Source organism: Microcaecilia unicolor, unplaced genomic scaffold, assembly GCF_901765095.1.
Source record: "Microcaecilia unicolor unplaced genomic scaffold, aMicUni1.1, whole genome shotgun sequence".
In the NCBI taxonomy this organism is placed as follows: domain Eukaryota; kingdom Metazoa; phylum Chordata; class Amphibia; order Gymnophiona; family Siphonopidae; genus Microcaecilia; species Microcaecilia unicolor.
Window position 1 is genome coordinate 63381 of NW_021963188.1, and position 16349 is coordinate 79729.

Below are 16349 nucleotides of genomic sequence, written 5' to 3' on the forward strand. Positions count from 1 at the left end.
AGAGCATGGTACATCAGAGCAACACCCCAACAGTGATCTGAACTGGGGTCAGCTAATGATATGAAGCAAACCAAGACCATAAAGAACATCTTTCAGACATACCTCAAGACATCAGGGGTTAGCTGTGGTATAGCTAACACTTTCTGGGAAGACTAAGTAGTCTAAAAGGAGGTATAGGCATTTTACTGTACTCAGATGTTCTTTGTAGCAAAAAATCCACATTGAACTGTACAGGTTAATTTCTTGTTAACAACAAATCTCAAGTGCCAGTTTTACAGTTAGAGAAAACCTGTCATTTGAAGCAAGTCTGATGAACAAGTTCTACCTAAAATGCTGTAGGTTACTACTATAACATTTACAATTTGTTTTGAGTAAATCCCATACAGAATAAGAAATACATGCCACTGCATAAAGAGAGTAACATAAAAAAGTCCAAGTGAAATAACATAAAAGGAAAGAAAACAGATGAGAAACACAAGAAAAGCTAGTGAAATAACAAAATTCAATATTTGAAAAAAAGTAAAATTTTCAAGGAGAAAGGCTGTTTATTAAGGAAGATGAGTCAGGGGCTTTTTTCTTCTACCTTGTACCCTGGAACTGATTTGGACAATGCAGATAGTTTGGAACCCTCTTTTTTTGGAGTAGTAGGTTTGTCTTTTCCTTTTTGTCTTCCTTGAAAAGAATCCTCCTGGATTTCAATAGGATTTTCACCTTCAGATACATTGCCAGAAGAACTGTCCTATAATACAAGAGATTATTCTTTGACGAGCATGTTATATACCAACCAATACAAAAACAATATTGCCTGTTAATATGAACATATAATAAGCCTGAAGGTGTTAAAATATAATTAAACCCATTATTGTTTGAAAATGGTCAACAAAATGACAGAAATCCTTCAGAAGCAAGCGACTAAGGTGAAATTTGGTCTTAAACATTGTAACACAGACAGCAGATAAAGACTATATAGCCTATCCATACTATGTACAATCTCTTCCTCTCCCATAGAGATCCTGTTTGTCCCATGCTTTCTTGAATTCACATAAATCTTTGTCAACAGCACTTCCAACGGGAGGCTGTTCCACATATCTGCCACCCTTTCCATAAAGGAGTATTTCCTTAGATTACTCTTGAACCTATCCCTTTCAATTTCATCCTATTCTCCCTCACTCTAGAGCTTCCTTTCAACTGAAATACTTGCTTCCTGTACAACTATACATATCGAGATCTTTAGATCTGTCCCAATATGCTTTATGACAAAGCATTTTAGAAGCTGCCCTTTGCACCTCCATTGGTCTTACCTGCTAATTTCCTTTCTTTCATCCAGCTAGACTAGTACAGACAAGTAGGCTGTGCTTCCCAACCAGCAGATGGAGCCTGAACACTGACTCTTGGAGACATCACCTCTATAAGGGCTGGTATAGTCTTGATCTTGCCAGTATACTTTTAACAAAGCAGAGCTAAACAATGAACCCCTGAACAACAAAAGAAATCAACACTCGACCAACAAACTGATGCTCCTATATGGAGCAGCTATGTAGATACATGGAAGCAGAAAGCCCAGCATCCATCAAAATGTCATTGAGTACTTAGGAGTGATAGACACAAAGCCCACAGTTTTTATAGGAAGGAACTGGACTGGTCTAGAAGGACTAAAGGAAAGCAAATTAGTAGGTAAGATCAAATTTTAACTTCCTCATTTTCCTGCTAGACCAATCCAGAAAAGTCGGATGCACTCAAGCTTCATTGAACTGGGCAGAAAGACATGGCCTCTTCGGAGACCACTCTGCCACCCAAGCTTGGACATTCAATCTATAATGCTTAATAAAGGAAAGCAACAATGACCGTGTTGATGCCTTACAAATATCTTCCAGGCCAAGGGCCCTAGCTTCGGTCCATAAGGTGGTTTGTGTCCTTGTGAAGTGAGCCTGCAAAATAGGAGGCACCGTCTTCTTCAGGAGTTAAGTTGTTCCAATAGCCTTATTTATTCATCAGAACAACAAGTCTTAGAGGCCACTTCCCCTTTGTGGGGATCTCGGTGCAACATGAAAAGGTGGTCTGGCTTATGAAAAGAATTTGTCACTTTCAAATAATGGAGCAACATCCAGAATGTGTAGAACCTCTGGGTTACGTCTATCCTTTCTGCAAAAGGCCTTTCATCTCAACTGTATGGTTGAGATAAAAGGAAGACACAATCTTCAGAAAAAAGGAAGGTACCATGCGCAATGTCTCTGCACCCTCTATGAATATGAGGTAGATATCTCTACAGAAAAACACCTTCAATTCTGAGACTTTTCTGTCTGAACAGATGCCCACCAAAAAGGCCACTTTCATGGAAAAATCTAAGTATGGAGCCCTTGAGGGGCTCAAACAGCAGGTGAGACAAGGCTTTCAGAACCCAGGCAAATCCTACTCATGTACCACCAGATAAGACAGAGGATGAATTTTGCTTAACTTTCCTCAGAACCGTACAGTGTCTGGGTGTGCCACCAGGGAAACAACCTAACCAGCCTCAAAAACAGGCCAGTGCTGCTACCTGGACCTTAATGGAATTGAGCTCCAGACCTTCTTATGAAAACCCTAAAATGAAGAATATCTGAATTCCACAGCAGAAAGTTGCCCTCAGCCATATACCAAGACTCATGCATAAACCAGACCCGCACAAAGGCCAGCAAAGTTGAAGCTTTCTCTGCCCTTAACAGCACTGATACCAGTAGTGCAGATTAATCCTTGCACATTAAACACCATCTCTCAAGGGCCAAGCTACAAGCAAAAAGGAGTCTGCATTTTTACCGGCCCATGTTTAACAGTTCCAGAGTAAGATTTATCTTTGAATTTAACACAAGCTTCCAGTTAGGACCTAGAGCAGCTTGGAGTCTATCCTGGACCTGCAGTGATTTGATATGTTTTTATGTTCTTAAAGTGAATGCTTGCCTTCTACCCTATAATTATTAGGACCTAGAGCAGCTTGGAGTCTAACCTGAAGGAAAAGTCCATAATCTGCTATGAAGGAGGACATGAGAAAAGCTACTGCTTATCCCTGGGGTTGATAGCATGGAATCTTGCTACTCTTTGGGATTCTGCCAGGTTCTTGTGTCCTGGATTGACCACTGTCGGGAGCAGGATACTAAGCTAGAAGGACCATTAGCCTGATTCAGTATGGCCATTTTTAGTATTGGATGAAATGACCTCCTCCCCAATCGAGGGCTACAAAATAATTCAAATAGCAGCCTCAACCTCACTCTTCCAATGGTACTAAGCTAAAGGATATGCTGAATCACTTCAAGGCCCTACAGGTCTGGTCCAAGGTAAAGAGGACCCACTCTGAGAAGAGACAGAGGCAACACCCTATCTGTGGAATGAGTCCACAGCGCCTCATTAGGTAGTCATGCCTACTGAAAACTGGACAGGGTTGCCAATTTGGGTGTTACGGACTCCCCAAAAGGGCTTGCCCTTCTTGAAACAACCAGACATAGGCAAAGGAATACAAGAATGAACAAGCTGCGTAAAAACATTCCCAATGCTTGGAATGCGATATGGATCTTGACTTTACCCAGGCTCTCAAACCCAATCCTCAGGGAAGCCTGGGGGCTTCACCACACCTAGATCTTTCACCAGCTTTTCAAAGTCCTCTCCAAACAGTAGTTTCCCTCAAAAAGGAAGTTTACAAAGATGCACCTTAAAGGTCACATCCACTGTCCAATGGCAAAGCCAGAGCCTATGCACCAGCATGACAGAGGGCAAGATCTGGTCTCCATCTGCACCAAATCAGAGTGTACTAGCCACAAATACCACTACTGATTCCAAACACTGTCAACTCCTCCAACATCAGGAGCTACTGGATGCAATGCAGGAGGGCTTGGGCCATATAACCCCCATATATCACTGCTTAAACTTCTAGTGCGGATGACATAAACCCTAGCTTGAGTAAGATTTCCACTTTCCAGTCACGAGTCTCCGTCAAGGCAAGACTATCCTTTACTGGGATAGAGGCCTTCTTTGTAACCACCATCACAAGAACATCCACAAGGGGAAAGCTAAACAACTGCTCTATGTCTTCCTAGGGCAGCGGGTAGAGTCACCCTAAGTCTGTGGAAGGAAAAGAATTTAGTTGGCTTCTTGAGCCCCTACAAAACAGGGTCTCCATCCAACATTTGCTGCTCTGGAACCTCTAAGATGCAGAGGGAGGACACCACTTGGGCACTGAGTGTCATTAATTCTTCCCACATAAACAGGTGGATGACAGGGAATTTATCTTCCTCCAAGAGCAAGATTATCCCCATTTCTATTGATAAATTGTCCCTGGACAGACCATCTCATCATCTTCTTCAACCCCAGTTGTCTCTGAAGATAAGTCCTCAGAGAAACCTGGGGGGGGGGGGGGGGGGGGGGAGTCCCAGATTCCTGGGATACCATGCATGGATGCTTTTTCCTCTTGGTCCCTTCTGCGCAGACCCCACAGGGCCCCAAAATCACCAGCTTTCCTGGCAGTAATTCCTCAGGCTGCCCTGACAGGGGCCAGGAGACAAGAGCCTTCTGGAAACAGCTCACAATATACTGCAGTAAATGTGGACTCCATCCTACTTCCACAGGCCCAACAGCAGCTTGCTTACTGGAAAGGGATGTCCACCCCAGTCCCAAGACTGCTAATACCTCCGTAGTAGACTCTCCCAGTGAGGTATAGGCCACAGGAGATGCTGGTGGAGGTGGAGGCAGAAGGAAGGGAGTGAGAGAGTTGTTGATCAAAGACAGTGAAAAAAGGTGTGGGTGTGTGTGGATGAGTGACTCAGTCTTGCACCAGACATTACTCATGACACAGATTCCCTCCCTTTGAGCAGTGGCCCCATGGGGTCCAGACACTCCATCCACCTCAGGAGCAGTCTTTGGTTCAACTCCTGGCACCTGGGCAGCTCCCTAGCTCTACCAGGGGCAGATGCTTAGACTGGCCCCCTAAGAACTACACCACGGCCTCTGGGAGGACTCAGATTGTAGCCTAAATTCTTGGGAGCCATGTCTCAAATCAATCCTGCTGCACCATCTGCTGGAGGCAGAGAATACTGGCACGATGCAGATCTGTATCAAACTGGATATCTGTCCCAGCAACCTAATAAGACTCGCCCCCCAATGCTTCAAAACAGACCTTACGTCACACATGAACTACATGTTACAACATGGACTGTTCCCCAAGGAAAAAGGAAATATACTTCTTACCCCTATACCCAAAGACTTAAAGAAAAAATTAAACGACACAACCAACTATAGACCAGTAGCATCAATCCCCCTGGTAGTCAAACTAATGGAAAGTATGGTAACCAAACAACTTACCAACTACCTAAACAAATTCACTATACTACATGAATCACAGTCAGGATTCCGATCCAACCATAGCACTGAAACAGTTATAACCACTCTCATAAACAAATTTAAACAATTAATTGCAACTGGAAACAATGTGCTTCTCCTACAATTTGACATGTCCAGCGCGTTCGACATGGTCAGCCACTAAATACTCTCGAACATCCTAGACTACTTCGGGATTGGAGGAAACGTACTTAGATGGTTCAAAGGCTTCTTAACAGCAAGAACCTATCAAGTGATATCAAACTCAAAAACGTCAACACCATGGAAACCTGAATGCGGAGTACCACAAGGATCACCGCTCTCACCAACCCTTTTAAACTTAATGATGACACCATTAGCCAAGTCGTTATCCAACCAAGGACTCAACCCGTACATCTATACAGACGATGTCACGATATACATCCTGTTCAAACACGATCTAACCGAAATCACAAATGAAATCAAACACAGCCTCCAAATAATGAATTCATGGGCGGATGCATTCCAACTAAAGCTAAACGCAGAAAAGACACAGTGTCTTATTCTGCCCTCACAATATAACACAAACAAACCCAGCACCATAAACAACCCAGACAACACCCTTCCGGTCTCAGACAGTCTGAAAATTCTACCGTGTTTCCACGAAAATAAGACACTGTCTTATATTAAATTTTGCTCCCCAAGACCTGCTAGGTCTTATTTTCAGGGGAGGCCTTATTTTTCGGGGAAACATCGAGGTCACCCACCTCACCCGATATCGCCGGCTCCCCCCCTCGATCGGCGGCTCCCCCTGCCCTCAGTCGCTCCCGGAACTAACCTCTTAAACGCTTCCTTTCACCATTCATCTTCGCACTCGCTGCAAGCAGCAGGGCTGGCCACTCCTTCCTTCTGTGTCCCACCCTCGCCTGACGTTACGTTCCCCGAAAATAAGGCCTCCTCTGCTAGGCCTTATTTTCGGGGGAGGCCTTATATTTTCAAATTGCAGCAAGACCTCTACTAGGTCTTACTTTCGGAGGATGTCCTATTTTCAGGGAAACATGGTAGGAGTCACAATTGACCGAAATCTCACACTCGAAGACCATGTGAAAAATACTGAAAAGAAAATGTTCTACTCAATGTGGAAACTTAAAAGGATCAAACCTTTCTTCCCAAGGGAAATATTCCGTAGCCTGGTACAATCGATGGTGCTAAGCCATCTAGATTACTGCAATGGCATTTATGCCGGATGCAAAGAACAAATCATTAAGAAGCTTCAGGCTGCTCAAAACACAGCAGCCAGACTCATATTTGGGAAAACGAAATACGAAAGCACCAAACCCCTAAAAGAAAAACTACACTGGCTCCCTTTAAAAGAACGAATTGCGTTCAAAGTTTGCACCCTAGTCCACAAAATCGTTCACGGGGAAGCTCCAACTTATATATCAGACCTCATAGACCTGCCTAATAGGAACGCAAAAAGATCAGCACGCACATTCCTCAATCTCCACTACCCCAGCTGTAAAGAACTAAAATATAAATCCACATACGCATCCAGCTTCTCCTACATAAGCATGCAACTATGGAACGCATTACCGAAGGCCATAAAAACAATACATGACCTAGCAATCTTCCGTAGACTACTGAAAACTGACCTGTTCAAGAAGGCTTACCATAACGATCCATCCCACATAAAAAATAAATAGACTTTACATGAACTAGACAAAACCGAACTCTTGTCACTTAACTGTTTAACCTCATTGCTATTAATGAAAGCTACACAATACGCACTACCACTTTATTTTTATGTTGAAAATGATCTCCCTATAGTCGATTCCACAGTTTAGCATTAACAGAGTCAAGTGATCAACAAAATAGAGCCCTGAGGCACCCAAATGAAAGCGAATGAGAAGATAGTGAACATGCCATTTGTACAGTAAATGAATGAGGTATTAGGAATGAGGTAACAAAAAAAAAATCAAGAGCAGAAAAGACAACAACAATATACACACTTTTCAATGATAACAGCAAGAAATCCTTGTTGATTTAAATAAACAGCTCTCTAATGCATAGAGATTTATTTAAATCAACAAGGATTTCTTGCTGATCTCAGGAATGAGGTAAACCATCTCAAAACTTGATCTGTAATCTCAATTTCTGCCAGTCTAGCTATCAGAAGATGATGATCAAAGAAATCGAAGGCTACAGAAAGATACAAAGAAACTGCTAATGTGACAAACCCTTTATCCAACATGAAATGAATTTTGCTCAGAATTGCAGTTACCACTGATGTTCTAAAGTCCAATTGTCGAGGATGGAGAACTGATACCTGCTCAGTATGGTTGTGTAGAAACTACCTTTTCTGTTACTTTTGACAAAGAACATAAATGAGAGACAGGGCGATAAGGTGCTGGGATTGCAGGATCCAGATTAAGTTTCTTAAGAACGGGATGGACAAAAGACCGCCTTCCAAGATAACGGCACAATTCCAAGGGAAAGAAAGAATATGAGTTATCATCTCCAACAGCAAAGGCAATAGACCATGCTTGGCAGCTTTCAGCTAGTTGTATGGAACTGAATCAAGAAAATATATGATATTCATGACGGACAGAGATTTGGATAACAAATGTAATGTAGGAAGCTGAAATTTAGACCCTGAAAAAATACCTACAGGCTGTGCTATATCAGCTTGAGAACTGTGGACTAGAATAAGACAATTCAGTAAGCATGGTTGAAACACCCCAAAAGGTCTTCTTAAAGAATCAATCCTAGACACAAAAAGAAGGAGCCAAAACATCAGTAGGTGGTGGGACCTGAGTGAAATTTTAAACAGGTCTAGATGTCATGTTAGAAAAAAAATCAAAAAATGTTTTTATTTTTTTGTAGGATTAATTGATGTTTCAATAAGATTGGCATAGTAATTTTATTTGAGCAATTTCACATGAAAGTCTGAAGATCGCCATCAGGATTTACAGAGTTGAAGCAAACTAGATGATAGTCAGCATTGCAAACCTGGCACTTTAAAAATCAAAGGCCATTGTGATACCATGGTTGATGGCAAGAGGATGTACAACAGGAAATTTCTGAAGGAGCTATGGCATCTAACACCTCTCCTAGTGTCGAGTCCCAGCATTAGACCTGATCACAAAGCGAGTATTAAAATCCTCTGGAAACAGAGAAAATAATGGTGGAATAAGGATTTAATTGATGAATATGTCATGTGACATATCCTCCTTGCTTCTGACAAAAGAAAGACTTACAAAAACTGGGGAAAATGAAGAGCATAATGATCTAACCAAGAAGCAGGTGATGCTCTAATTTTAGACAGTGAGAAACCTGAAGAAAATGAAGAAATGACTAAATACAAAATATGTCCTGCACAGTTCATTGCAATATTAACATATTGATACAATCCAAGACCACAAAACAACGAAAAAAATTAAACTCTTGGATAATTCAAGGTTCACCTAGAACAATACAGAAACTGAATAACTGTATCAGTAATTTATTGAAGAACTCTACCTCATAGCCTGCAAGTTATTGCAGGTAGACAATAAAACAATAGTATGTAAAGAGGAATACACTGCATGATTTTAATTATCATAACCTCAGGGTATGAAAGCATACTAGCTGTTTAATGGGACAGAGTCAACAGATTTAGCCAAGGAAAGTCTTGCCTCACCAATTTGCTTCATTTCATTGAGTATATGAATAAATATGTGGATAACAGTGAGCCGGTTGATTTAGTGTATGTAGATTTTCTGAAAGTTTTTGACAAAGTTCCTGAGGCTCCTAAGAAAATTAAAAACCCATAGGAGAGGAGGCAATGTTCTGTTGTGGATTAGGAATTGGTTGATGGGATATAAAACAGAGGGTAGGGTTAAATGGCCAATTCTCTATGGAAGAGGGTGAATAGTGGCGTGCCCCAGGGATCTGTACTGGGACCGGTACTATTTAACATATTTATTAATGATCTGGAAATGGGAATGACGAGTGAGGTGATTACATTTGCAGATGACACAAACTATTCAAAGTTGTCAAAATGCATGCGGATTGTGAAAAATTGCAGAAAGACCTTAGGAAGCCGAAAGACTAGGCATCCAAATGGCAGATGAGATTTAATGTGGATAAGTGCAAAGTGATGCACTTATCGACATTGGATAAGAATAATCCAAATCATAGTTATCTGATGCTAGGTTCCACCCTAGGAATCAGCACCCAAGAAAAAGATCTAGATGTCATCATGAACAATACGCTGAAATTTTCTGCCCAGTGTGTTGCGGCGGCCGAAAAAGCTAACAGAATGCTAGGAATTATTAGGAAAGGGGTAGAAAATAAGACAAGGATTATTACAATGCCTCTGTATTGCTCCATGGTGCAACCACATCATGAGTATTATGTGCAATTCTGGTCACCATAGCAGAATAGAAAAGGTTCAAAAGGACGATCAAAATGATTAAGGGGATGGAACGACTTTCATACAAGAAAAGGTTAAAAAAAAGTTAGGACTCTTCAGCTTGGAAAAGAGACAGCTGAGGGGGGATATGATAGAGGTCTACAAAATATGGAGTAGTGTTCAATGGGTAAACGTAAATCGATTTTTTACTCTTTCAAAAAGTACAAAGAATAGGGAACACTTGAAGGAAGTACATGGTACTACTTTTAAAATGTACAGGAGGAAATATTTTTTTCACTCAAAAAATAGTTAAACTTTTACGAATTGGAATAGTACTAAGTGGCATACTTTCTGACACCCTGGCTTGTGTATAAGTATCTACTGATTTCACATTGTATTTTGTACTGTTTGTTTAATTGACAATAAAGACTTCATGCACATTAAAAAAAAGTTAAACTCTGGAACTTGTCAGAGGATGTAGTATCAGTGGTTAGTGTATCTGGATTTAAAAAAGGTCTGGACAAGTTCCTGGAGGAAAAGTCCATGGTCTGCTATTGAAATAGACATGGGGAGAGTTACTGCTTGTCCCTGGGATCAGTAGCATAAATCTTGCTACTATTTGGGATTCTATTAGGTACTTGTGACCTGAATTAGCCACTGTTGGAAGAATAAAGAAGAGAAGAACAGGCAAACTTTGTTGATTTATTCATTAACAAATATAGAATGCTTCATTTACTAAAATGGGTAAATTTACAGGAAAAAACATACAAAGAAACTTAATTATGTCTCATTGAATTAGACCGCATTAGGAGAGGGGGCACTAAGATTCAAAAACCAAAAGGAAGATGATATTGTAAAAGGGGGTGGGGGGGAGTAAACAGCAGGATAGCCTATTCACTTATTTATACAGTCCATTTCACGTTAATGAAGGACCCACAATTTCTGGATTGGTAACCCCTCTATCATAGGCGCCCCGTATAAGAGGCTTGGGGAGGCTAAGCCTCCCCAGCCCAGCTGTGAAATTCCCCTCGGCCACGCCTACAAGACTCGACGAAATCTTCAGTTGAGTAGCGCAGCGGCAGCCAGGAATGAGACCTGCCATCACTACTCTCCACCCACAGCCAGCATAACATAAGAAAAAAAGAAGCGCGGGGCCGCAGCAGCCTTCAGACATGCGCTGTCGGCTCTGCCGGTCTCTGCCCCGTGACGTCAATTTCCCGTTCCGGGGTCAGAGGACCGGCAGAGCCGACAGCGTATGTCTGAAGGCTACTGCGGCCCCGGCCCCGCGCTTCTTTTTTTCTTCTGTAAGCGCTGCTGTTAAGAGGCCCGGGCCGGAGGGAGAGAAGAGAATGTGGCCACTGGCTGGAAACGGTAGGAGGAGAGAGAGGGAGAGCCAGGGGACATGGACAAGAGCAGTGGAGAGCCAGAGAGCGATAGGGAGAGAAAGAGGGGCCGTGGAAAAGAGCAGGGGACATGGAAAAAAGCAGGGGAGAGCCAGAAAGATATGGGGAGAGAAAGAGGTGCCATGGAAAAGAGCAGGGGAGAGCCAGGGACATGGAAAAAAGCAGGGGAGAGCCAGAAAGATATGGGAGGGAAAGAGGTGCCATGGAAAAGAGCAGGGGAGAGCCAGAGACATGGAAAAAAAGCAGGGGAGAGCCAGAAAGAGATGGGGAGAGAAAGAGGGGCCATGGAAAAGACCAGAGGAGAGCCAGGGACATGGAAAAAAGCAGGGGAGAGCCAGAAAAAGATGGGGAGAGAAAGAGGGGACATGGGCAGGAGAGAGAGAGAGAAGCTGTTGGGGAGAAACTGGGGGAGACCCTAGCTGTCAGACTGAGAAATGCTGGCTGGATGAAAGGAGGGAGAAAGAGGAAAAATGCTGGAAGGAGAGGGCAGAATGAGGGAAGACACTGGTAGGGAGGGACAGAGGAAAGACACTGGAAGGATGGGGTGAGAGAGGACATGCTGAATGGAAAAGGGTCAAGAGAGAGAACTGTCTAGAAGGAAGGGGAGATAGAGGGAGACAATGGACGGAAGGATTGGGAGAGGGTAATGGGTGGAAGAATGGAGAGAGAAAGAGGGATGACACTGGATGGAAGAGTAGGAGAGAAAGAAGGAAGGTGCTGGACATGGATGGAGGGACGGGAAGTATATGCACATGGATGGAGGGGAGTGAGGAGAAATGCTGGATATAGATGGAGGGACTGTTGAATTTAAGAGCTGGATCGGGATACTGAAAGATAGGGACAGGGCTACAGATGGTAGACAGGACGCATAAGGACACAGGAGGATGGTGGACGTGGTGAGAGAAAAAATATCAAATAGAAAGAAGACCCTGCATAAAACAGAAGACACTGGGACCAAAGCGAATAGAAAAACTAAATGATCAGACAACAAAGGTAGAAAAAAGTATTTTATTCAGAATTTATTAACTGGAATATGTCAGCTTTTGGAAATGTGCATCTGTGATGTTTTGCATGTAGGTTTCAATTTTTCTAGTATTGCTGCATGCTGAGTCTGACTTCTTGAGGTAACTTTCCAGTTCAGTATTTTGCCTTCATATTTGTTGTGTCATGTGTTTTTCATGTGATCAAGGTGCAGTATTCTGCTAGCGTGTAGTATTTTCAGCCCTTTTTGGTGTTTTTTTTGTTTCACTAGGTGGTGCACTGGTGTTTTAGAGCCCGGTGTAATTACAGTGCTGCCTTTCCATGCATAAGGTTGTAGCTTGTCCTGTCTTTGGAATTAGTACTGTTATGGTTTGGTAAGGTTATGAGTGTGTTTTTGCACAAGTTTGTGTATAGTGTTTTGCAGTGGAGAGATTGTGAATTGGCCTTCCTGAAGTGGCACCAAATCATCAGAAAGGGTTTTAGAGCCTAAATCATGACACACTACCTCTTGAAGGATCTACATAAAAGGAGCTCATTGTGAATACTTTCCACCCTAAAAGGGTGTTTTGTGGCTCTACATGAGAATTGTGATATTATGATCCCTTGTTTCATATTGTTGACTGTCTGCATTTTCCGTATGGGTGGTATATTGGTTTATTAGGGTCTGCCCAGTGTTATGGTACAGTAAGGTTTATGAGTGTGTTTTTGCACAAATTTGTGCATACTGTTTTGCAGTTGAGCAATTGTGGTTAGTACATGCTTTGAGCAACCACTTTATTCTTTGACATATGATACATATTTAATATCTAAATTTAATAAAAGGTTTTGTGACTTATTTTTTACTTATTTTTTTTCTATGTTGTCAGAAAATTATGGATGTAAGCCCCGCCCCTGGCCCCACCCCTAACCCTGCCCCCTTTAGCCTCCCCAAACAGTTGGGCCACCGACCGCCTATGCCCTCTATCTTCAAGAAAAAACTAATTGTGGTGTAAAATTTGTTTTTGAATGTTCATTTTTTCCTGTTCAAAGATGTGTGACTTATACTGATTACCACAACGCTTTGCTGACCTTAACAAAACTGCTTGCCCCCTCCTCTAGAGTTTATTTGTTCAACCTCCACTCAAGATTCCAAGCGTTCCCAGCCTTAATAGCACAGATTCAGAGTACTCTTCTGCATCCCAATTTCAAATGTTCTCTCTAAAGTATTTCCTCTCCCTTCCGCTTACCCTCTTGCTGCTGTCCTCAACTGGCTTCATAAATGCAGGTGCGGGACCATTTCCCTGTGTGCGTTGCTGCTAGGTTTGCCGGTCCCACCCCATACGACATAACCTTTCTGCATTTGAGGAAGTGGGCTCAGCAGATCAGGAGTGATATGTGCACAAAAATGGTCCCGCACCTGCATCACTACAGCCGCGTTTACCGGAAAAGGTTTAGGTTTCAAAGAGTCCGGATTCTCGGGTGGCCCACATTTCTCTGTTTCAAAGGGTCAGGATTTCTGGCATCCAGATATTGAATTGACGACCACTGTCAGACAAAAAACTAGGCTCCTTAGTAAATATCAGTCTATCTTCCCATTGACATTTCTAATCAAAATATCCAGAAAGGGGATTTCTCTCTTAACATAACTAATCTTAAACTTCAAATTCAGATCGCACCGATTAATCCATGAATAAAATTTCAAAAGGTCCAGCTTGCTCCCTTTCCACAAGGTTGTGTTTTAAAGTGGCAAGAATAAAAGCTTTTTTAATCGTTGAAGACTGCACTGAATATTGGCCAGGAAATGTTTATGGAAGTCCACAATAAATAACTTAAGTACATAAGTATTGCCATACTGGGAAAGACCAAAGGTCCATCGAGCCCAGCATCCTGTTTCCAACAGTGGCCAATCCAGGTCAGAAATACCCGGCAAGATCCCAAAAATGTACAAAACATTTTATACTGCTTATCCCAGAAATAGTGGATTTCCCCCAAATCCATTTAATAATGGTCTATGGACTTTTCCTTTAGGAAGCCGTCCAAACCTTTTCTAAACTCCACCAAGCTAACCGCCTTTACCACATTCTTTGGCAACGGATTCCAGAGTTTAATTACACGTTGAGTGAAGAAAATGTTTCTACGATTCGTTTTAAATTTACTACATTGTAGCTTCATCGCAGCCCCCTAGTCCTAGTATTTTTGGAAAGCGTGAACCGACGCTACACATCTACCCATTCAACTCCACTCATTATTTTATAGACCTCTATCATATCTACTACTACTACTATTTAGTATTTCTATAGCGCTACAAGGCGTACGCAGCGCTGCACAAACATAGAAGAAAGACAGTCCCCGCTCAAAGAGCTTACAAAGAGCTCCTCTCAGTCGCCTTTTCTCCAAGCTGAAGAGCCCTAGCCGCTTCAGCCTTTCTTCATAGGGAAGTCGTCCCATCCCCTTTATCATTTTCGTCGCCCTTCTCTACACCTTTTCTAATTCCACTATATCTTTTTTGAGAAGCGGCGACCAGAACTGAACACAGTATTCGAGGTGCGGTCGCACCATGGAGCAATACAAAGGCATTATAACATCCTCATTTTTGTTTTCCATTCCTTTCCTAATAATACCTAACATTCTATTTGCTTTCTTAGCCGCAGCAGCACACTGAGCAGAAGGTTTCAACGTATCATCAACAACGACACCTAGATCCCTTTCTTGGTCTGTGACTCCTAATGTGCAACCTTGCATGACATAGCTATAATTCGGGTTCCTCTTTCCCACATGCATCACTTTGCACTTGCTCACATTAAACGTCATCTGCTATTTAGACACCCAGTCTCCCAGTCTCGTAAGGTCCGCTTGTAATTTTTTACAATCCTCCCGCAATTTTACGACTTTGAATAACTTTGTGTCATCAGCAAATTTAATTACTTCACTAGTTACTCCCATCTCTAGGTCATTTATAAATATGTTAAAAGGCAGCGGTCCCAGCACAGAGCCCTGGGGAACCCCACTAACTACCCTTCTCCATTGAGAATACTGACCATTATATCTGGGGCACCTTTTAAAGCTGTTGATCTGTTTCAGTGCCATGAAGAAGAAAATTGCCAAAGAGAAATCCAACAAAATAATTGGGGGTTGCAGAAGGGAAGATCAGAACATAGTTGTTAAAGTCTTATGATATCAAAAGCGGGTGGGTCCACAGCAGTAATATGCAGGAAATAAAGAAAAATATTCAAAAATTCCAAGCAGGCCTAACAAAAAATACTGGGCAACAGAAGAAGCCTGAAGAGATTAACGGTGAAAGAAAAGTTTAAGTTAATTCTTGCATCTGACATCTTACACCAAAAGAAAGCGACTAAGGAACTACATGTGGAAATATCTGTGCATGCTTAGATATGCCTAGTGGCTTTTCAGTGCTTTGTCACATCAACACCATCAGATATCATCAGACTTATGTGACTCATTCTGCTCAACAAAGAAATTAACAGTATATGTTCTGCTCCCATTTAACTATAAGCATGTAAGACTGGGGGGGGGGGGGGGGTTGATTTCAGCATAAAGGACAGGCAGGTCAGTTAAGAGTGGAGGAGTATACGAGTCCAACTTCCTACACCAAAGATAGCACAATTATGTTGGTTATGAGAGTAATATAAGTATGAGACTGCTTGTTCTGGTTGGTTAGGGGCAGGAGGGGGTGGGGAGGTTGGGATGGGGGAGAAAACTGATAAATTGTTTGGGGAAATAACTTACAGAATATTGTTCCTTCTGTTTCTCATATATGAAAAGTTGTACTTCAATATTTTGGCATTTGTTTATTGGTCTGTCTATGCAAACTTTTCAATAAAAATGATTTTACATAAATATGAGCATGTTATGATTTTATATATCTGTAAGCCAGTTCTCCTGTGAACTACACGATTACTGTATTTCCTGTAAGTTGTAGTCCTACTGCTATTAGCCCCCTTTAAGCACATGTTCCCTGCTCCTATTGTCTCATAGACTTTTCTTATTAGCTCTGCTCTGGCATCAAGCTTGCTAGATAATCAACCCCCCTCCCATCGTGCATCCGAGGTAAAAGAATTTTTGTTTGTGTAGCTTGTTTGGATTCTTCTGCTGAGCCATCTCCAAATCCCTGAAGGTACATTGTGCTTTTCACAAAGTATTATTACAACTATCACCAGCCAGCCTGTGCGGCTGAACTCCCTAGCCCCTGCAGTCTAAGGGTACTGGGTTAAGAAAAGACGTATACCTGCAGGGGCAGTGACTCTATTCCAATA

General features: G+C 42.1%; 1 protein-coding gene across 1 annotated transcript in view; it reads right to left on the reverse strand.

Moving 5' to 3' along the window:
* Positions 1 to 223: 223 nt before the first annotated feature.
* Positions 224 to 16349, reverse strand: part of LOC115459055 (PHD finger protein 10-like) — a 54218-nt gene continuing 38092 nt past the window's right edge. The window contains exon 7 of the mRNA XM_030188918.1: positions 224 to 739. Coding sequence (XP_030044778.1) covers positions 563 to 739 — 177 coding nt within the window. The 3' untranslated portion in view covers positions 224 to 562. The remainder of the gene's footprint in view (positions 740 to 16349) is intronic.